Raw genomic sequence first — 23,514 nt, forward strand, 5'->3', positions numbered from 1 at the left:
GGATTGGCTGAGCTGCCAGTGGCTTTCATGTGGGCACTGGCACACTTTCACATGCCGTTAGGAAGAGAAGCCTTTCGAACTCACCCGTGGCTGAGAGCACAGCAGCTGGGTGGTCCACAGAAGCTGGCAGCAGCACTGCCAAGCACGGTGATTATGTGCTAGGAAGAGAGAGCCTTGCCCCAGTGGAGATATGTGTAACCTGCTGCGTCCCAAGGGCACACGTGCAGAGAAGCAGCTGCAGGGTGGAGAATGATGTAGGGTCACCTTCATCCAGTACTTCATCCGAGAAGGTGCAGATGAGTCTGAGAATAAAGCAGTAATTTTCCTTACTGCATAAAAAGCCAAGGCAAAGCAGGGTCGTGAGAGGGGACACAACAGACAAGGTCTAGGCTCTGCCACACACATACGGTGCAGCCTTCAACTATTCCCCTCTCCTTCCTTTTTTAAAAGACAGAGTCTCACTCAGTTGCCCTGGGGTTGAGGGTCTTCTTTCATTGACCCTTCCCAGCTGTGACCCTAGTGTCACAGCTCACAGCAACCTCAGACTCTTGGGCTCAAAGTGATTCTCATGACTCAGCCTCCTGAGTAATTGGGACTATAGGAATCTGCCATAACACTCAGCTATTTTTTAGAGACAGGGTCTCACTCTTGTTCAGGCTCCTCCCGAACTCTTGAACTCAAGCAATCTGTCTGCCTTGGCCTCCCAGAGTGCTGGGATTACAGGTGTGAGCCACCACTCCTGGCCCTCTGTCTCCTTCTTTGAAAAGAGAAGACAATGAATCACAAAATGTTAGATGTAAAAAGGAAGGAGGGACCACCACTGGTTGAAACTAATCAGCCTTCGCCCTTGGGCCTGGGAAGGGTCAATGAAAGAAGAAATGGTCTGTGGGGCGGCACCTGTGGCTCAGTGGGTAAGGCGCTGGCCCCATATGCAGAGGGTGGCGGGTTCAAACCCGGCCCCGGCCGAACTGCAACAAAAAAAATAGCCGGGCATTGTGGCGGGCACCTGTAGTCCCAGCTACTCGGGAGGCTGAGGCAAGAGAATTGCTTAAGCCCAGGAGTTGGAGGTTGCTGTGAGCTTTGTGATGCCACGGCATTCTACCGAGGGCCATAAAGTAAAACTCTGTCTCTACAAAAAAAAAAAAAAAAAAAAAAAAAAGAAGAAGAAATGGTCTGTGAAGCTAGTGAATGATTCCCCATGAATATATCAATGTACACAGCTATGATTTAATAAAAAAAAAAAAGATAAAAAGTCAGAAGGTGAAGGGGGGGTGGATGTGTTTGCCACAACTCAGCTCCTCCTCCTGCTGATGGGGACCTGAGCTGGAGAGACATTTCCTCAAGTCCCATAGTCGGTGACAGTCAGAAGGTGAAGTTGTTTTGGATAAGCTATTTCATTGCTTACTGCTGTGCCTGGAACTAAAATTCTGATTTTTTTTTTTTTTTAGAAAGAATCTCACTCTGTCACCCAGGCTAGAGTGTCGTGGCGTCAGCCAAGCTCATAGCAACCTCACACTCCTAGGCTCAAGTGATACCCTTGCCTTAGCCTCCCCAGTAGCTGGGACTACAGGAGCCTGCCACAACACTTGGCTAATTTTTCTGTTTTTTGCAGAAACGGGATTTCACTCTTGGTCAGGCTGGTCTCAAACTCCCCAACCTTAGGCAGTCCTCCCACCTCAACCTCCCAGAGTGCTGGGATTATAGGTGTGAGCCACCATGCCCAGCCTAAAATTGTTTTTCTAAGAAAATTTTTCCCTCTAGAGTCACCCTAAGTCCACGGCCAGTTTGAGATGTAAGTTTCAGACTAACTCAAGCCTTTGTTTTCTTTCTTTCTTTTTTGCAGTTTTTGGCCGGGACTGTGTTTGAACCCACCACCCCTGGCATAAGGGGCCGACACCCTACTCCTTGAGCCACAGGCACCACCCTAACTCAAGCCTTTTAAGTATGTACACCTCTAACCCCAGCAGATCACTAATGAGGTTCCCAGGCACTGTGGGTAACAGCTCTTGTGCTCTCTAGGCAGACAGCAGGTTTAAATGCCATCACTGCCTTACCTGCTGTTTGGTTATCTCAGTAGACTACTGTGGCAGCAACTGCTGGCAGTGTTACCATCTGCTAATGAAAGTAGTAGCCCCTGGGAGGGCACGGTGGCTCACCCCTGAAATCCCAGCACTCTGGGAGGCCGAAGCAGGTGGATTGCCTGAGCTCACAGGTTTGAGACCAGCCTAAGCCAGAGTGAGACCCTGTCTCTAAAAACAGCTTACCACTGTGGCTGGTGCCTGAGGCAAGAGAATTGCTTGAGCCCAAGAGTTAAAGGTTGCTGTAAGCTGTGATGCCACAGTACTTTACCAAGGGCGACAAAATGAGACTCTGTCTCAAAAAAAAAAAAAAGAGAGAGAAAGTAGCAGCCCCTAAGGACACCCCTCCCCCCCAATCAGTGAGATTTATCAATTAGCAGCCAGCCAGGAAAATGGAAAGTACTCCAGATATTTCAAGTAAAGCAGCTTTATGGAAAGGGATTGGCTACAAAGGTGGTGAAAGGGCTGGGAACAAAGTCATGGCAAGGATTACTGCAGTTTGTATGTCTGTGCCCCAAAACCTCATACTGAAATTTGATCCATTTGATCCCAGTGTTGGAGATGAGGTGTTTGGGTCATGGGGGCAGATTCCCTCCACCCTTGGTGACCAGTGAGCTCTCATTCTGTTAGTTCCCAGGAGCTGGTTCTTAAAAAGAGCCTGGCACCTCTCCCCTCTTTGGCTCTCTGTGCACACTGGCTCTCTGCACACACTGGCTCCCCTGCCTTCTGCCATGAGCGGAACCACCCTGAGTCCCTCACCATAAGCAGATGCTGGTGCCATGCCTACTTCCCCATACAGCCTGCAGAACGCCTTTCTTTATGTATTAATTGGATATTCCTTTATAGCAACACAATGGACTGAGACGTGGGTGTTCAGGGATCAGGAAGCTGCCATATTCCAGAAGCCCACACTTGTCACTGCTGAGCTGCTGGAGGGGCTGCCCCTCCTCCACTGCTGCCACCAACCCAGCTGGAGCCATTGCCGCTGGTGCTGCTGCACACAGGGTGCTTCCCCTCCCTCCTGCCTTCTCTCCCTTTGGGCCTCCACTTGGCCAAACTCAACTAGAAACCAGCTGGTCAGAGGAATGGAATAGAAGGGAATAGACTGAGGGCCCAACAGATCTTGTGCAGAACAAAAATATGTATTTAATGATTAGCAGTGAAGGTTTTAGAATCAGAGATGCCTGGGTGTTTGTCCTCCTTATTCTGTGACCTTCCCAGATGTGAGTTTACTTATCTGTGAGGTAGGAATGTTAATACACTCATCTCTGAGTATTGTGAAGGCTCAAGAAGAAGGTTATTATAAAGGAATTTAGCACAGCAGCCAGCAGTTTAATGGGACTCAGTAAATGGAAGCTGCGATTCTGTTTGTCCCCATAATCAGCAGCAGCATCAGTCATTCCCACACCTCTGGCCACAGCCTCATAGCAAACTCCTAGGTCCCCTTCCATCAAGGTCCCACTGTGCCCTTCTGGGGACCATTGGGGCTCTCACAGATCTGTCACCAGGACTGCCTTTAGGCTTCTAAAAAGTCTTTGGAGTTCCACCTAGTAGCTGTGTTTCTAATCTCCCAGTCCAGAAAACATTAAATGACAAATGCACCCATTAATTCAATAACACCTGTGAACGACCTCGTAATTTACTAAACACAAACACACACACATTTGAAAAAGGAACCTCTTTCTGTAAGAGGCATCATTATCTAGTCAGAAGATGACCCTTGGGTTACTTGGGGACTAATGGACTCATTTAGGAACTGCCCCATCCACCTGGGGCTGCCTCCTTTGGACTGAGAGACTTTCTGCCCAAGTGTGGATTCTTAAAGTCCTCATCATGGCTGACAAGGTCCTGCCTGGTCTGACTTCAGCCTCTTGCTTTCTGCTCTTTAGCCATCCTGGCGCCCTCTTTCAGTTCCTGAACATACCTACTCCTTCTTCCCATTTCAGGGCCTTTGTACTTTTTTTTTTTTTTTTTTTTTTACCTCTGCCTGGAATGTTCTTTCTTAATTTTCTTTTTATCTCATTACTTTTGACACATCCTCCTAGTCCAGAGAGGGTATTTTTGGTTGCAGGAGCCAGACCCAAAGTGACTTAACCAAAAGTGGAAATTAAATGTCCAAGCATAGTTCTTACTCAGGTATGTCTTGATTAGGGACTCAGCTAATTGACATCACCACTTGTTAATGTCGGATCAGCTCAGGTGTCCATCTCTAGACCAACAGCCATGGCCAGGAAAGTGATCCACCCAGACAATTTGAGCTGATGGTAGAAGTGACTGTGGTTTCCAAGAAGAAAATTAGATACAGTTATAAAGAGCAAGTTGAGTGGGTGCTGGACATGAAACAGCTGTCCGCTCCTGTCTCAGCTCAAGCCTTCTTGGTGCTCACTATTCCCTGTCCAAGCTTTAGTCATTTCCTACTGTGATACACATTTAGAGCTTCCTGTAGATCTCGGCACTCACCAGCTCACAAAGGCACTCTTGTGAAGCTGAATGATGCCTGCCTCCTGTACCAGATCACGAGCTTTGTGAGGTCAGGGGCTGTTTTGTCATCGCTGTATTCTCAGTGTACAGCCTGGTGCCAGCAGATAATAGGTGCCTAATAAAGAGTTCATATGTGAAGAGGTACACTGGGACCCTGGTTGTGACAAGGCCCAGCTTATTACCTTGCCTCTGATGCCAAAGCCCAAGCCTAAGGGGTTAGGCCAGAATCTCCCCCTCTCAAATATTCCCTCCTCTAATGCAGGCTTGAGGACACTTACATGGGACACACTTCCCCAAGAAGACAATGACAATTATTTTCCCATGGGACGTGGTAGGCCTGAGACCCAGAACTTGGGATGGATGATTCAGACAAGTAGAGGGGACTCGATGAATCAGGAAAGAAGCCATGGAGAAAAGGAGGGTCACTTTGGATTAGACCTTTAAGAAGAGTGATTTATGATCACTGCAGCTAACATTTAAAAAGCCTCAAATGTTGGCTCGGCGCCTGCAGCTCAAGCAGCTAAGGCACCAGCCACATACAACTGAGCTGGCGGGTTCGAATCCAGCCCAGGCCCGCCAGACAACAATGACGGCTGCAACCAAAAAATAGATGGGCGTTGTGGCAGGTGCCTGTAGTCCCAGCTACTTGGGAGGCAGAGGCAGGAGAATCACTTGAGCCCAGGAGTTGGAGGTTGCTGTGAGTTGTGATGCCACAGCACTCTACCCAGGGTGACAGCTTGAGGTTCTGTCTCAGAAAAATAAAAAATAATAAAAATCCTCAAATGCTTTTGGTAGCCAGCATGCTGCTTTGCGTTTTGTCTCACATTTGTCCCGGGACTGAAGCAGCCCTCTGCTACTGTGGGGTGTCTCACTCCTCACTTTCCATATTCTGTGTTTCAGCATCAGTGGTGTTTGCCCCTGCCTTCTCATATTTAACTTATTATTGCCAAGGCTTATTTTCATGGACTCTCTTGCACAATGGAGATACTTTGGGCTTTGGCATCTGACAGGACACAGTTGGCAACTTGACTCTGCCATCTGCTGTGTGACTAAGGACAAGTTATTTAACATCTGTGAGTCTCCATCTCCTCTCTGATCAAGGGAGGATAATGTCAAGTTTGCAGGGCTTCAGGGAGATTTAGATGGGGCTGTTTCTGTGCAGTGTGAGCTCTAAGTTTAGTCTAAGCTACAATGGGATAGTGGAAGGCATGGGAAAGAGCGTGTGCCTGTATGAGGGGAGAGAATGGGGAGCCAGCAGGGCTCTGCACCTCTCTGTCCTGCCTGGTATGGGCATGAGGTTGGGTTCCCAGGAGAAAGTCTGTGTACAGAACTAGAAGGGTGCCTCATACAGATATAAACTCTGCAAAACACAGGGCACAAACGCATGGCTTCAGCATCCCAGAGACAACATGGGTCATCAGGGTATGTGTGTGAGAGCATGTGAGAGGGTGAGGGGCTGGGACAGAGGTGCAGTGTGGCCAGCCATTCTGGTTTGCCTGGGACTGGGGGGTTTCCCAGATGCAGGACAACTGGTGTTAACACTAAGAGAGGCCTGAGAGAACTGAGACATATTGGGTCACCCATTACGGTGCCTTCCTCATGTGTGCCTGGAAACCAGAAGGGCTTCTGCACCCTGGGACATGCACTAGGGCCCTGGCTTTCCCAGCACCAGGATTGGATGCCTGAGGCCCAGCGATTAACATGGTACTGGGCACCAGGTGAAGGGATAATGATGGGGTGATTTCACTACTCTTCAGACACTCCCAGAAGGGAGGCGCCTGTGGCTCAAATGAGTAGGGCGCTGGCCCCATATGCCGAAGGTGGTGGTTTCAAACCCAGCCCTGGCCAAAAAAAAAAAAGAAAAAAGCAGACACTCCCAGAAATAACTGGGTGATCCATTGCCGGAGGCTGGAGGCCCTCCTTAGAAGATGGAGGAGGAGCCAGCAAAATATGCGTATTGACCACTATAATAAAACCAGGTGAGGCCTGGGGAAGTTTGGGTTCCATATGAGGGCCAGCATAGTACTTGACACTCACTGAGATTTTTTTGTTTATTGCATTTTCCAATGGGTTGTTATTTCTAGAATACGGTAGTCACGACAGACACCTTTTTACTTTGAATCTGCCCCTTTAGAGGAATCTTTCATCTTAGTAACTTTTTTTTTCTTGTTTGTTTGTTTTGAGACCGAGTCTCACTTTCTTACCCCTGATAGTGTGCCATGACATTATAGCTCATAGCAACCTCAAACTCTTGGGCTCAAGCTATCCTCTTGCCTCAGCCTCCCAAGTAGTTGAGACTACAGGCTCCTGCCACAATGCCCAGCTATTTTTTAGAGATGGGGGTCTCACTCTTGCTCAGGCTGATCCAAGTGATCCACCCACCTTGGCCTCACAGAGTACTAGGATTACAGGCATGAGCCACCGCACCTGGCCTTTGTTTTTTGAAACAGAGTCTCACTTTGTCACCCTCAGTAGAGTGCTATGCAATCATAGCTCACAGCAACCTTAAACTCTAGGGCTCAAGCGATCCTCTTGCCTCAGCCTCCCAGGTAACTGGGACTACAGGCATGTGCCACGATGTCCACTAGTTTTTCTATTTTTTTTGTAGAGAGTGTGTCTCGCTATTGCTCAGGCTGGTCTTGAACTCCTGAGCTGAAGCAATCCACTGGCCTCGGCCTTCCAGAATGCTGGAATTATAGGTATGAGCCACTGTGCCTGGCCTCATGTTAATAACTTTTGAATTGATTCCTAAGTATCTTGGACATAAAACCCTACCACCTGTTACTGATGGTAAATGTTATCTCCAGCCACAATGTCTGAACTCTAGTTTCTAAGTCACATTTCATTGCACCTCTCAGTACATCTAGACAGTATCAGATAATAGCAGAGATGGCTATTGCCCCTCATTTATGATTCCATTAGTCATGCTCTATCTAGTAAACCCTTTCTTGGTCTTGGGACTCTCTTTAAAAAAGTATACCTGCTCAGTGCTACTGTGAGGAGTAGTTTAGTGTTTCATTATTAAATATCTGGAAGGCTCTCACTTGGAAATAAATATCCTTCATTGTATTAAAGCAGCATTCTCTCTTTTTTTTTTTTTAGACCATCTCAAGCTGTCACCCTGGGTAGAGTGCCATGGTGTCACAGCTCACAGCAACCTCAAACTCTTGGGCTTAGGCGATTCTCTTGCCTCAGCCTCCCAAGTAGCTGGGACTACAGGCGCCCACCACAACGCCTGGCTATTTTTTTTGGTTGTAGTTGTCATTGTTGTTTGGCAAGCGCCAGCTGGATTTGAACGCGCCAGCTGGATTTGAACCCGCCAGCTCTGGTGTACATGGTTGGAACCCTAGCCCCTGAGCCAGCATTCTTCTATTTTTAACAGTCTTTGAGAAGGATAGGCGTTGGGGCACCATGCCTGTAGCTCAGTGAGTAGGGCATCGGCCATACACCAAAGCTGCTGGGTTCGAGCCAGCCAGGGCCTGCTAAACAATGAGAACTGCAACCAAAAAATAGCCAGGCATTGTGGCGGGCGGCTAAGTCCTAGCTACACAGGACGCCGAGGCAAAAGAATGGCTTAACCCCAAGAGTTTGAGGTTGCTGTGAGCTGTGATGCCACAGTACTCTACCAAGGGCAACATATGTGAGACTCTATCTCAAAAAAAAAAAAAAAAAAAGGAAAAGAAAAGAAAAAAGGATAGGCATTGGGTTTTATTAAGAACCTGCATCAGGGTGGCACCTGTGGCTCAGTGAGTAGGGCGCCAGCCCCATATACCGAGGGTGGCAGGTTCAAACCCAGCCCCGGCTGAACTGCAACCAAAAAATAGCTGGGCATTGTGGCGGGCACCTGTAGTCCCAGCTGCTTGGGAGGCTGAGGCAGGAGAATCGCTGAAGTCCAAGAGCTGGAGGTTGCTGTGAGTCCTGTGACGTCATGGCACTCTACCAAGGGTGGTAAAGTGAGACTCTGTCTCTACAAAAAAAACAAAAACAAAAAAAGAACCTGCATCAGACCTGGTTCTAAAAAACCTGTGGTCTTATATGTCAAATAGGGTGAGGGAGATGGAGGAAGAGGAGAGATGACAGCAACCACTTCAGAGAGGTGTTAGGAGGATTAAATGAGCGTTAGCTGGGAAAGCGATCAGCAGGGAGCCCAGCATTGTCAGGCTGGCAGGTGTCATTGCTGTCACAGCTCCATCCCAGGTTGTCTCGAGGCTAGGAGACCCCTCCCTTCTCCCTTGCTCCTCCCTTCGAGGAGGAGTGGCCAGCACAGACCCCTGCCCCCAGAAGCCAAATGCTCTCTTCAGGTGGAAGTTGTTGAAAGCCACAGGCTGGCATGTGGGGAGGGCACTGGGGACACAGCCTTCTGTTGATGTAGAGGAGCCTGAGACTGTGGCAGTCAAAAGTCATTGGAGAATGGGAGTCTATGTTGAGTTGTCCATGCAGGGCTCCAGGGGCAGTACAGGAAGACTGGAGCCAAAGACAGGAGGGAGATGCAGGTGCAGCCCTGAATCCTGGAGGTGGCGGGAAAGTCCTCCTGGGATCTCAGTCCCTGACCATGCCGATCCCCAGGGGGCGCTGCTCGTTCTTTATAGTTTTTGCCTAAGGGTGGTCACCCAATTCCTCCCTTATCTGACAAAGGCTGGAACATTCAAAAACACTTGACTAAAAGCTTAAGAGTGCAGAGAGGAATAAAGGATAAGGAGATGGATGATTCTGTAGATGATCAAGAGAGGCCTTGCCCCTGGGGCTAGTTGGGCTTCCTTTTCTAGGGGCAGAGGAGCTCCCCTTTCTAGTCTCTCAGCTTCTCTTCCATTTCTCCTCTTCCCTTCTGGAGCTGGGTGAGGGTACTTGCCTTTAGATCAAGCAGAAAAAGTTACGCTCAAGGATGTTCATAGTAGCCCTGTAGCCCTGCTTGTAATACTGTAATAGCTGTGCATGTGTGTGTGTGTGCGTGTGAGTGCACCAGTACTTGTGTGTGTAATGTAGTGACATTCTGGAAGCATTCAGCCTACACTATGAGCAGCACTCTCCTCTACAGGAGTGAGGAAGAAAGAGAGATTGTCCTCTGCCTTTGTACACAATATAAACTTCTGTAAAGTTTGAATTTCTTAATATTTATCCAGCATGTATTCAGATATAAATTATAGAATGTGTAATTTTAAAATTATGACAATTTAGGAAAATCGTATTATACCAAATTTTGAAAGTTAGAGAAAAGAAAGTAAAGTTGGATGTCACAGATATGAAGGAGTATTGAGTCCCACACTCAAGTAGTGGTGGTAACTTCATTTCCTCCTCCAGTTTTCAGCAGGCTGGGGTTGGGGGCAGGACTGGGGGAAGGGATGCTAAATCCACCCAGGAGAACGCAGAAAGCTAAGGCACCTGGGCTCAGAGGAGCCCAGGGGAACCTGCAGCCTCAAGGCCACAGGTGGCCCTCCAGAGCCCCAAGTGTAGCCCCTCCACCAAAGCTAAACTTCACAGAAAAAATATCTTTGTTAAACGGATTTGTGCTATAAAATTTGGATTCAGTCGAAAGGCTGAATCAAGAAAGCTCAAGAATCCAGAAAGCTGCATGTGACCCTAAGGCCCCAGGTTCCACACCCTGTTTGATATCAATTAACCCATTTAATCTTTGTGAGGTAGATATTAATCCTAGAATTATAGAGGAAAGTGGGTCACAGAGATGAAGTCAGGAGCCCAAGGTCTAGGAGATGGCAGAGCTGGGATTCAGACCAAGAAGCGCTCTCTCACTGTGGCTGCCTCTAGTCCAGGTTGGGGGGAGGGAGACAGTAAAGCTCTGGGTGCCTGGGCACAGGGTTTGAATGGCTGACCCCTGGGTGGAGAAGTAAAGCTGGAGGGAGAATTGGCTATACAGGATGGCCATACAGTTTGTATGCAATTTAAAATACTGAATTATTCTACCCCGTATAAAGGGCCAACCTTAATAGTTGTGGAAGCAGAGTAGGTTTGGATTTCAGGTAAGCTGTACAGGACCCAGCACCTTCATGCCTCTAATGAACTGGTGAGGTGGGTGGGGCATGAGGCCTCAGAAATCTCCTGGAAATGGACTGACCTGAACCCACAAAGCTGTGGTAAGGGGCTGAAGGGAGGCTGGGCCTAGGTCCATTGGTTTGTCTCCTTTCCCAGCCACTGGCAGTAAGAACTGAAATAAACAACTAGACTAGCAGCTTGAGCCTTGGGGACAGTCTAGCAGCTTTAGCTGGGCTCCCTCCACTTGGGCGAAATGGACTGAGGTCACACTTAGGGTGTGTTCTATTTGTGGCTAACATGGTGAGGGGTGTCTACCTTCCAAAATGACTAGGATTGTTCATGGACTGCCTAGAGGCCTCCTAGGAATGGGGTGATTTAGTAAGTGGCCCCTTTGGGAACCCTGGGTGATTTAGGAAGTGGCCCCTTTGGCTGAGGTTTGGGTTACTTCTGTCAGTGTGATCCCTTTCTTGTCCACCGACTCTTGAGGCCTGGGGAAACTCTGCTTTCACACACTAGAGGAGTAAGTGTTCAGGGACCTCAAGGTGCAGGTTATCGCTAGAGAAGGAGGGGTGGGATAGAATTAACTGTGACTTCTTGGAGTGTCCCAGGCTGAGGTTGTGGGTATGAGAATAAGTGGATTATTTGAGACTCCAGAAGCAGACAGATGACTCTCACTTTCCTATGTGCTCCTGGGGCCCCATATTGCAGAGGTGGAGATCAATCAATAAAGCATTCTGGGAACAGAGAGGGCAAGTGACTAGCTCAAGATGGCTCATGGTACTAAAAAGGCAGCCAGGTAGGGGGCTGGGCACATGCCATCTTTTGTCCCAGCTCCTGCCCCCACCCTCCTCATTAGTGCCTGGCTCAAGGATTTCCAACGGGAGGGAGTGATGTTGAGGTCCTGCCTGCAAGGGGACAGCTAAGAGGCTTGGAGCAGCTTGGAGTCCCAGAGGCAGCAAGGTCAGAGCCTGCAGTTAGTCGTCAAGGCCACACTCCTCTGCAGGGCAGCGAGGAGAGAGCTCTGGTGGTTTAAAGTACTTTCTCCATGAATTACTCTTTATTTATGAAGGTCCACATTTCATGGGGAAAAAATTATCTCCTAAAATTGTAGATCAAAGGCAGAAAACACACTACAATTTAGGCAGAATAGGGGTAGTGTTAACTTTTTCCTGTGTTTTTCAGGACATGTGCATCCATCCGGTGGTACTTTTATAAAGTGGAAAGACATACATATTATTGCTTAATGTGCTAAACTCAGCAATGGAGCCACATGCCAGTGATGTGCGCCAGTTTGGCTAATAGCAAGGGCAAATCGCTCAGAGCTGCTCGCTGTCCCTTGCTCCGCCATTGTCAAGATACATGCCCGCCACTGTCAAGATAACATGCCGTGAGGTGCGCACCTCGGGGGAGGTCGTGAAGATCCAGGCAGTAAGAGCGGCTGGGCTATCCAAAGGGACCGGCACCTGGGCCAGTGCAGCACACCAGGACTGACAGCAGGGACTCCAGCCCACAGCACGCCTCGGAGTCTTATAGTAGCCGGGCCAGGAAGGACAGCAGCCACTCATGGTCGCCCCAGGGGTGCGCTAGGAAAGGTGTGGACCGCGGGAGAGGAAAGGAAGCGGCTGGTTGCACCGCGCCTGAGTCTCCGGAGACCGGAAGCCCAGGGAGGGTGCGAGGGCTGGTGGGGGTCCGAGGTGGCCTCCCAGGTAAGTTTTGTATACCCGAGGGCCCCGCCCTCAGCTGAAGGGGAAGGAACTCCAGCCACAGAGAAGTTAAGTGACTGGCCTAAAGTCACACAGCAAGCTGGCGTTTGGGTGTGTGTCCAGCGCGTTTGAGGGTGCTCACAGGCGCCAGCCCCTTATCCTGGCTCTGCTCTGCCAGTAAGGTGCCTTTGGGTCTCGATAGCGGAGGGCAGCTGCTTCCAGCCTGCCACGAAGTGTAACTTCGCAGCCGCCCAGACGCCGGAGGCGTGGCGCGCCAGATTTTGGCGTGCGGAAAGCGTACATGGACTGCGGCTCGGGGCAAGGGCGCCCACCCACTACCGGGCTGGGACCGGGAGTCTGGCGCCCTCATAGACGTCTCACCGCTACCCCCAAAGGGAGGTCGTCCTTCCACCGCCTCTTTTATAGATGACAGCTCCAAGGCTCAGACAGTAACCCGACCGATCTGGGTTCTGGTGGCCCCGGGCCGGAGGTAGCTGTGTGTCCTTGGGCAAGTCCCTTTACTTCTCGGGGCAACCTGGCTGATTGCCCCCCCTCACCGGTCCCCGAGTAGCGGCCACGCATGCTCAGTCGCGGGCGGCTCCCAGAGGAGGCAGCAGGCGCCCCAGCTACTTTGCATTGACGCCAGCGCCCGCCGGAGGTCACCGCTGTGGGCTGGGCGCGGAGTGCTGCAGACAACACCCGGCTAGGATCGCGGGGCCGGAGCCGTGCGGTCCGCAACTCCGGGTGCGCTCTGCGGCTTCTGCGTTTTTCGACGGTGCGGCCGCAGGCCCAGCTGCAGCAGAGGCGCTCCCCTCCCTGCTCCAGCGGTCGTGGCCTGTCCGCCCCAACGGGCTTCCCGACGCCTCAACCCCTGGACCGCGGGTGCTCTTAGCGCTCTGCCCCGGGGCACTTTTTGGTGGGGCGGCGGCCCAGCAGGCGGGGCGGCGTCGGTGCCCACCGTTAGTTAGGTGGGGTCCGCGGGAGGCGGCGGCGGTGGCGCCGCGGAGCTGGAGCGGGGCCCGGCCGGGCGCGGCGGGGAGCTCGCCGCCCCGGGGGGACTCTAGCGCAGCTCGGGCCGGCCCGCTCTCGGGTTAGGAGAGCGCAGGTCTCCTCCCCGTATTTCCCCGGAAGCGTAGCGCGGCCGAGGCGGGCGCGGGGATGTGAAGGAGGCGGCGGCGGCTGCCGGCTCAGGAAAGGCATGTTCGGAGGGGCGGCCGCGGCGCGACACCCGCTCCAGCGCCCCCTCCTCACCGCCGCCGCCGCCGCCGCGCCCGCACCGCGATAAAAGAGCGGCCGCGCTTCTTGACGCGAGACCCGCGCTCGCCGCCGCCCGCCCGCCCAGGCGGCGATGACACGGCGCCCGCGGCCGCCCCGAGGCGCCGGGCGGGCCGTTTGCTGACCGGTTCGCGGCCGCCCGCCAGCGTATCCGCGGCGCCACCGCCAGCATGGGCTGCGCCCCCAGCAGCCGCATTTCCGAGAGCCAGGAGGTGTACCGACGCGGCAAGGAGGCGGAGGACGCGCCTGGCCCCGCGGCGCCACCGCTGTCGTCCGGTGTGCCGTGCCTCCCACGTGGCCAGAAGAGGGTCTCCTCGCCCCGGGCTCGGGGCGCTGGCCTCGCCGAGTCCGAGCCTCGCGACGGCAGCGGGAAGAAGGTGAGGAGTGCTGGGCGGATGGGGTTCCGGGTCCGCGGCGGAGCTCGGGCCCGGCCGGGCGGGGCGCCCCCACTGGCTGCAGAGCCCGCTCGTCCCACTGTGGTGCCTTTGACAGACGCTAGCCGCCCGCCTCTCCGGGCAGCGTCCAGTAGAGCACTGACCTGTGCCTCGCAGGCTCGCGGGCAGGACGCCCTCGGAGCCGCGGCATAGGATCCTCGGACACATCCGACGCCGCGAGCGGCGGGGCGGGCTGTGAGCTCGACTGAGGCGCTGGAATCCGTTACAGCGGAACCCCCAAGGTTCCTGGCGCTCCCCGAACTGTTAAAGCAGAGTGAATCTGGCTGGTGCTTTTAGTTCCGGTGATAGAAAGGAAAGGGTGGCCAGCCCTGTGAAGCCAGGTCTGAACTATCCGCTCTGCTTTCTTCCTTGTGTCAGCTTTGCACTCACAGCTGCAGCTTTCTATTTCCTTTATGTCTACTAAAGTGTAGTCTGGAACATCACCTTTGCTTCGCGTCGCTAGTGTTTGAGGTTAGCGTTTATTAGCATCCATACTGTATTTAAAACACATATAATTACACAATACCATACGAAACTCTTATTTTTGAAGCTACTCAGCAAAACAAAGTCTTCTATTAAGCAATGTTCCTGGGACATTTTGTGACTTTTTAAAAATTGCGTGTCTTTAGCGCATATTGCCTTGGCTTATGTTTTGTCATTCTAGGCTTAGTCTTTGTGAAGGATTTCCGAAGGAAAGATAAAAAGAAAAAGGAAAAACTTACTCATTAAGGCACACAGTAGCAGTTTTCCAGTTCTCTGATTTGAAATCTTAAAGCTGGAACTCATGGGTTGGTTTACATTTTATTAAACTAGTAAAAAATAAACTAGCGTGTGTGCATGGCCATAGATTGCTGAATGTTATCCCTCTCACTACCAATTTTTAAAATGGTAATTTGCAAAATTTTCTTGATATTTTTCTTGGTTACTGAGGACCTCTGAAGCAGCGCGTCTCAACCTGTGGGTCGCGACCCCTTTGTAACAATGAAAATGCATCCTGCATATCAGATATTTACATTACAGGCAAAATTACAGTTATGAAGTAGCAACGAAAATATTTTTATGGTTGGGGGTCACCACACATGAGGAACTGTATTAAAGGGTTGCGGTGTTAGGAAGGTTGAGAACCACTGCTCTGAAGTGTGAGGGATATAGCTTTCTGTTTTAAGTTTCTATCAGTCATTATGATACCTTTTAAAATGTTGCATAATAGTTGAAGTGATTTTGCCATTTCTCTTATACGCTAAATGAAAAGTAAACTTTGTTTTGATTATCAGAAGTTAAATTCCTTCTTCTATAGAATCTTTGAAGAAACTTAAGATAGTAGGCTGTTGACTAGGCTGCTCTTAATATCAATGTAAAGATTATGCCTTAAGCCTACCTAACTGGCTTAAAAAACAAACAACATTACACAGATAAAGTTGATAGTGGAAACTTTAACAGCTTTTAAGTTTTTGACTCAAATCTAACATTGGTTATTTTGCATTAACTAATAATTATACTTTTAGATGAGCAAAGTAGCCCTTGTATTTATTTATTTATTTATTTATTTATTTATTTGAGACAGAGTCTCAAGCTGTGGTCCCCTAGGTACGTGCTCTGGCATCCTAGCTCATAGCAACCTCCAACTTGGGCTCAAGCTATCCTCTTGCCTCAGTTTTTCGATTTTTAGTGGAGACAGGGAAAGAGCTCAGGCTGGTCTCAAACTCCTGAGCTCAAGCTGTCCACCTGCCACGGCCTGCCAGAGTGCTGGGATTATAGGCGTGAGCCACCTCACCTGGCCCCCAAAGTAGCCCTTTTAGTAAGAGGCCCTTGAGTGTTTATAGGCCTTTTTGTGCTGAGCTGGGTGTCATAAGATGTCAGCCTCCCAGGGCAGCAGCTTGCTCTTCTGCTATCCACAGTGCCTCTGTGAGTTTCTAGGTCTGTGAGTTTCTAAGAGTTCCTACTTCAGGTACTCTGCCACATTGGCAGGCCATTGTCTAGTGTTGGGGCCCCCAAAATAGATTCATCCTTAGATGCCTCATGCTGTGACATGCTAAATAAATGTTTATATTTTTTAACCGAGTGGTGAGACAGTTTTAGTAAGTGGAATTTGGTTTCATAAAGCCTCCCATATAGGCTTTAAGATAATATTAGTATTTTCCAGAGCAGGAGTCAGATTATAAATTATAACAACAAAACCATGAAGTAATACTTGTTATTCATGAATGTACATATTGATACCACATCTCAGTTATAGATATTTATACATAGGCATATCAGATAATACAGCAAAGGTAAATAAAAGCATTTTTTTTTCAGTTTAAAAGTTCTTCTTTAAGGGAATAAATCTTATAAGGCATTAAATATACTGTAGAAATTCATGTTTAGAGAAGATAAACTTCCAGAAGTTTAGCAAAGTCAAGTTATAAAATTGATTTTAGTTTGTATGAATATTTCAAATCCAATTTAGTTCATTAAAAAGGCTCTTAAAAGGGCGGCGCCTGTGTCTCAAAGGAGTAGGGCGCTGGCTCCATATGCTGGAGGTGGCGGATTCAAACCCAGTCCCGGCCAAAACTGAAAAACAAACAAACAAACAAAAAAAAGCTCTTAAAATGCAGTAAATCCATACATCCTTGAATTTCAAAAAGAAATTCATTGGGTGAAGTTTTTTTTTGTTTGTTTGTTTTTATTTTTTCTGAGATAGAGTCTAACTGTTGCCCTGGGTAGAGTGCTGTAGCATCACATAGGTCTGGCTAGTTTTTCTATTTTTAGTAGAGACAGGGTCTGGTTCTTGCTTGGGCTGGTTTTGAACTTCTGAGCTCCAGCTATCCACCCACCCTCACCGCCCAGAGTGCCAGGATTACAGGTGTGAGCTGCCACACCCAACCTATTTTTAATTTATTTTTTAATTTTTCTTTTTATTGGGGGAAGTTTTAATAGTCCTGTGGTTGGAAAATACAATAATTAATTGTATTTTCAAATTAGACAGTGATGTGCCCTGCTCTGCTGTCTTTTCCACATGTGTTCCACAGGGCAGTGTGCAGTGGTGTGCCCTGCTGTGCTGTCTGTTCCATGTGTGTTCCACAGGCCAGTTTGTGGATTGTTTTTGTTTTTGAGACAGAGTCTCAAGCTGTCGCCCTGGGTAGAGTGCCATGGTGTCACAGCTCACAGCAATGACAAACTCTTGGGCTTAAGTGATCCTTTTGCCTCAGCCTCCTAAGCAGCTGGGACTATAGGCGCCTGCCACAACACCTGGCTATTTTTTGGTTAGAGTTGTCATTTTTGTTTGGCGGGCCTAGGCTGGGTTCTAACCCGCCAGCCCTGGTGTATGTGGCTGGCACCCTAGCTGCTTGAGCTACAAGGGCCGAGCCAGTTTGTGGGTTGTTAATAAGTATTATATGAAATGGTTCCCTGGTCAAGGAAATGTGAGGAATACAGATTGGGAGTATTCCTAACAGAAAATAGGAATTCTAAAACGTTCCAGAATCCAAGACTTTTTGAGCATTGACATGGTGCTCAAAGGAAATGCTGATTGGAACGTTTTTATTTTTATTTTATTTTATTCTATTTACTTGTTTATTTATTTATTGAGACAGTCTCACTCTGTTGTCCCAGGCCTGAGTAGTGTGGCTTTCAGGCTGGCTTCCAGCAGCAACTTCCAACTCCTACGTTCAAGACATCCTTCTGCCATAGCCTTCCAAGTAGGTGGGACTACAGGAGCCCACCACAATGCCCAGCTAGTTTTCTCTATTTTTAGTAGAGATGGAGTCTTGTTCTTGCCTAGGCTGCTCTCCAACTCCTGAGCTCAAGGGCTCCTCCTGCCTCTCAGAGTGCTAGGATTACAGGTGTGAGCCACTTGTGTCAGGCTAGATTTCAGATTTTTTTTGTTGTTGTTGTTCAATAAAGTTTTTTTCCCCCAGATATACAGTTGGTTGGACCCTCTTCATGCATCTTCACCAGCAGCTGGGCATCTCCACCCTTGGTATTTCTGGGATAAATTACTTGAGCTCCATGCTTTGAAACCAATTTGATAAGTCCTTTACTAAGGAGCTGTTGAAGGGCTGGCCTGGCCAGGGAACCTCACGTCTTCAGGGAACTCCTTACAGAGCTTGTCATATGTAGCTTTGTCAAATAAGGTTGTTGAGCTTGTCCCAAACTTTGCCTTTGGACCACTTTTTCTTTTTGGCCTTGCCGCCAGATTTCTTCACTGGGTCTTTGTGTTTCTTGGCTGATTTTCTAGCATCTTTCTTCTTGTTGTCCTTGGTATTGAGAAACTTGGAGAGGAGCTGCCACTACCGCAGCTCAGCTAAGATGTTGCACACAAAAAAAGCAGATTTCAGATTTTTGTATTAGGGATGCTGAACTGGTTAAGTATAATGCAAATATTCCAAAATCCAAAAAAAAAAAACAACCTGAAATCTTGGTCCCAAGCATTTGGGATAAGGGATATTGGATAACCTATACTGGCTCAATCTATAGCCATCATAGTTCTTTCATACAGGACTTGTCAGAGACTTGATAAAATACTCTGAATCTCTAGTTGGTGTTTAGAATGTGTAGTATTTGTGAAACTGGTTTGATTATGAAGCCCTTTTCTTGAGATATATTTTAGGCCACATGCCAAGATCTGATTTCTTATGCAAGATATCAGTATTCAAAGTACAAGACATATACTTACCAATAAAACTCAACAAATGTGTAATGTGCTTCTTAATGATTCCAAAGGTACTTTAGAATCTTGTAGTACATTAGGCTGAGTTGTCTGTATGAACTTAATTAAAGTATCACTAAAAATACTCTCTGGCTGTTCATTCACTTTAGGAGTTATAGTCTGTGTGGTTACAGATAATGAAGGCTGTGTTTAGTTCAAACAGTTATAGTTTTGTTTATTTTTAATCAGTGTGAGTTTTAACTGTAACATTTCAATATTTTCTTGTCAGTCTTTTTTAACATACTTCCCCTTTTCTTAACTAGGACTGGAGTTGCCCTTGAAAGATTTTCATATAGTGTTAGGAGCGACCCCATGCTCACACTCCCTCCCCTTTTGCAAACACCTATTTCACTGCTAATGATTGGATATCCCTGCCTCTCACCAGTCATCTCTGTGAGAGGCAGTCCCTTTTGTCTGTTTTGTTCACTACTGTATCCCCCAGGGCTGGTGCACAGAAGACCTTCTATAAATATTTGCTGATCACACGGGTAATCCTAGCACTCTGGAAGGCCAAGGTGGGTGGATTGCCTGACCTCACAGGTTTGAGACCAGCCTGAGCAAGAGTGAGACCCTATCTCTAAAAATAGCCAGGTGTTGTGGCCAGCACCTATAGTCCCAGCTACTTGGGAGGCTGAGGCAAGAGAATCGCTTGAGTCCAAGAGTTTAAGGTTACTGTAAGCTTGATGCCACAGCACTCTACCCAAGGTGACAAAGTGAGACTCTGTATCAAAAACAAAAAACAAAACATTTGCTGAATTAGGGAATTGTGTGAACCAGGCTATCGGAGTGGAAAAGCCACCTGGCCATGTAAAGTAGAGGTGGTTAATATTGGGTTTGGTTTTGTGGAAATCTCTGGTTACTGCTTTTGAGAGCATGGTGATTTTAAGTAGATTTCCCTATAAAGATTTAAGGATTAGTATGGGTGGGTGGGTTATACACAGCCGGTGACAGATAATAGTCCTGCCTCACACTAACTTATAATCAGGTATTATGGCCTCCAACCCTCACTTAAAGTCCTCTCAGCCTTTAATTGTCCATCTTTATTCCACCTGGCTTCTGTCATTCATTTCTTCCATCTGCTTTTCTTTTGTGCCATCTTCTCTCTCTCTTCCCAGTTTTCCTCCTTGCTCTTTCCTTACAGCCCACTTTTCTACACAAAACCGACCAAACTGGCCATTTTTGTCAACAGAAATGATTTTTTGGGATGGCACCTGTGGCTCAAGGAGTAGGGCGCTGGCCCCATATACTGGAAGTGGTGGGTTCAAATCCCACCCCAGTCAAAAAACAAAAAAAAGAAATGATTTTTTTGAGACAGTCTCACTTTGTCACCTCCTGTAGAAAGCCATGGTGTGATAGTTCACAGCAGCCTCAAACTCTTGAGCTCAAGCAACTGTCTTGCCTCAGCCTCCCAAGTAGCTGGGACTACAGGCGCTGGCCATGCCTGGCTACTTTTAGGATAGGGTCTCACTCACTCTCGCTCCGGCTGATCTCCAGCTGGTGAGCCCAGGCAGTCCACCCACCTCAGCCTCCCAAGGGGTGGGATTATAGGTGTGAGCCACCGCACCTGGCCAGAAATGATTTCTTAGCATTTTTTAGGCGCAAAATAAAGTTTATTGCCTGCTCTTATTTTACCAAGTGGATTAATCAAGATTTTGTATTTTGTAAAGTAAAACAGTTTTCTCTTTGTGTGTGATCTGACTGATTTATTTTCCCCTCCACTAGGGATCTTTGACCCTTGCTAGTTTATATGAAATTAGTGAAAGTTTCCTTCTGAAAGTATAGTTGAGAAAATGAGACCAAATTTTATGTTCTTATAAAAGTGACTGTAATTTACCTCTGGGTTTCAGGGGTGGTGAGTTTCATTGTGTTCTTATGCCTTTTGGTAGATAGAATCTTACTGTCTTGCTAGGCCTACCTATAAAGATATTTCTTTCTACATTTTCTTGAATTCCTATTATATATAAAAAATACTTTGCATTTTGTCATTTTTTTTGTACTTGCTATCATTGCCAGCATAGCTTTTAAGTGTGAGTCTTGAGGTAGACATTGTGTCACGGTACTATCAACTCAGACCCGCCCTGGACAGCTTGGACCCTCTGCTTGCTATAGCGAGGGTTACAATGGGGCCTGCCATCCCTCTGGCACAAGTGTTTTCTGTGAAGTGGCTGATGGCACTGATTTTTCTCTTGGGTGGCTTGCCTATTTGGATTGGGTTCTTTAAAAGGGAGGGTTCATGATTTGAGACATCTCAGAATAACCTTAAAGTACAGAATATTTTTAAAAACCAGAACAAAAGAAAAAAATCAAAGGACAGAGGGAGAAGGAAGTTACTCAGGAGATGAGTAAGCCCTCAGCCTTGCCCATGGTCAGTGGCTTCATCATCCTGGTTTCTGGCAGTGTGGGAGGCAGTAGGAGACGATGGACTCTGACATTCTTAAAGAGGGGACACTGGTGTTAGTAATGCCCACTATGTCACAAGCACTGTGCTGGATGCCTTGCAGATGTCGTCTCATTTAATCCTTGCAGCCGTTTTGCGATAAGGCACCTGAGGTTAGAAACTCACCCAAGGTCACTGTAGCGCCCCCCTATTGTTCTCTGCTAACTACTTATGTCTGTTGCATTTCCGGTTCTCTGACCTTCTGCTAAAGTTTAGATGTCTCAAGTCACCTAGGTTTTATTTAGGCAGGCATCCTGAATCTGTATTATCTGGATTTTGTTCAATCTTGCCTTACTGAGGTCGGATATAGGCCCACCTTGGGTTCCTGTGTTTGTGGAAGTTGCAGCCAACTGCAGCTCTGTCTCACTCAACTCCCAAAGTCAGGCATCTCGCGATGCCCTGCAGCTGTCCTCTTCCTTGTCTGAAATAAGTTGGCAAGGCATCCCTGGGAGGCTCTTTTCTTCCTCTTCCTTCTGTGCAAACTATAGCAGCTTTGCCTCAGCCAGAGCTCCCGGGGAGTCAGCATTCAGTTGGCTTTGCCCACACCCCACAGTTCTGCATAACCTGTCCTCCTAAAGTTATCCAAGGCCCAGGTGAATGCTTTCTTGAGTCACTGGCTGGACTTGGGCTCTTTTTTCTGCTCTTGGGACCTTCCCCTGAAATGCTTGTGGGCCTAGGATTTCTGTCTTGAGCTTTCTACAGGAATATAGGCTGCTTGAGGGCAAGGACTGTGTCCCTAATTTCATTACAGTTGTCAAAGTGCTTGGCACACTCACTAAATAATTGGATAAATACACCAGTGTCTAAGGCCGAAAGCTCTTTCATTCATGTTTCTTGGGTCTATCTCACTTTGTTTAAATTTAACAAAAATTGTTGGGGTGTGTTGTATGTGTTTTAACAAAAAGCCAAAATACCCTTAAGCCAGTGATTAATCAGAGGAGTGGTTAGTAAAGCTTTTGCCTCTACTTTTGGCCAAGTTAGGGTTGAGCAATGTTCCTGGGCCCCTTCCTTCTGTTCTACTTTTGTTCTGTGCAGGTAGGAAGAGTGGTAGAATATCGTGTTGGAGAGCTGTTTTGACAAGTTTTGTGTTACAGTTTCTTAGCTACAGGCATCATAAGTAGTTTGCCCGTCCACACAGATAGGAAGGACGGTGCATGTTTCCCCAAACTTGGAGGATGACCTCAAAGGACTGGGGATGGGGGATGCCACTGCTTTGTTCTGTATGGGTTGGGAACACACCTTTGATCTGTTGACTTTATCCTCTTTCACTGTGCATGTGCCCCTTTCATGCCCTGTTAGTGAGGACTGCAGCTGCTTCAGCTTCTCTCAGTTTGTCAGCAGGACAACCCAAACAGCTGGCAGCACACCGGCAGTTCCATGCCGTCTTCAAATGTTTGGAGTTGATGGCAGTTCCCCAGGGAGGTGCTGTAGGAAATACCGGGGGAGGAGCCAGAAGACACACCTTTTCATTCTGGCTCCATTAGGCATTGGCTGTGTGCTATTTGGTAAGTCCCGTCACCGGTTTTTTCAAGTATAAAATGAGACTAGAATACTTGGGTTCTAGTGAAGATTACTTAAAATAACCTGTGAAAATGTTTGTAAACTCCAAAGTACTCTCACATATTAAGGATTGATCATTGTCTTATAATCACCTTTTTCAAAGGCAGAGTTGGCTTAAATATGTCTGCTTATTTTATTTAACACAGATTTCATTTTTTATGTATTTTTGTTTTCCCACCAATATTTTATTGTGAAAAATTTCAAACATACAGCAGATTGAAAGAAATGTACGCTTGTTTACCTAGAGTGGTAGAATACACACTAGTAGATGTGTAGATTCTGTAGATTCTCATTTTTCTATATTTGCTTTATCATATCTATTACCCTTTTATCCACGCATCAATCCATTTTATTTTTTATGTTAATTCAGAGTAAGTTCAACACATTTCAGTATGTGTATCACTTACTAGCATTCAAAATTTGTTTAATTTTTTTTGAGGTGGAGTCTCAATCTCTTTCTCTGGCTAGAGTGTGGTGAGATCAGCCGAGCTCACAGCAGCCTCAAATCTCCTGGGCTCAAGCGATCCTCCTGCCTTAGCCTCCCAGGTAGCTGGAACTACAGGTGCCCACCACATCACTTGGCTAATTTTTCTATTTTTTGCAAAAACAGGATTTCACTCTTGCTCAGGCTGGTCTTATACTCCTGAGCTCAAGCAGTCTTCCCACCTCGGCCTTCTGAAGTGCTGGAATAACACGCCTGAGCCAACGTGTCAACCTTTATCAAGATAGAGATTATTACTATCACTTCTAAAAGTTCTCTTGTGTTTTTTTCTCATTCTTTCCCCCATCTACCAGCAAACCTCTATTCTGATTTTTTTCTGCTCTCAATTATTCTTGTTTTTTTAGACTTCATTTAAATAGAATCTTA

General features: G+C 47.8%; 1 protein-coding gene across 3 annotated transcripts in view; it reads left to right on the forward strand.

Moving 5' to 3' along the window:
- Positions 1-13,387: 13,387 nt before the first annotated feature.
- The window catches only part of PDE8A (phosphodiesterase 8A), a 187,578-nt gene continuing 177,451 nt past the window's right edge, over positions 13,388-23,514 (forward strand). For 2 of the 3 annotated variants that reach the window (XM_053594561.1, XM_053594562.1), the window contains exon 1: positions 13,558-13,902. In XM_053594561.1, the coding sequence (XP_053450536.1) occupies positions 13,696-13,902 (207 nt within the window). In that variant the 5' untranslated portion in view covers positions 13,558-13,695. Of the gene's footprint in view, positions 13,903-23,514 lie in introns of all 3 variants that reach the window. The other variant, XM_053594560.1, reaches the window with a different exon arrangement.

This window comes from Nycticebus coucang, chromosome 6 (assembly GCF_027406575.1).
Source record: "Nycticebus coucang isolate mNycCou1 chromosome 6, mNycCou1.pri, whole genome shotgun sequence".
Classification (NCBI taxonomy): Eukaryota; Metazoa; Chordata; class Mammalia; order Primates; family Lorisidae; genus Nycticebus; species Nycticebus coucang.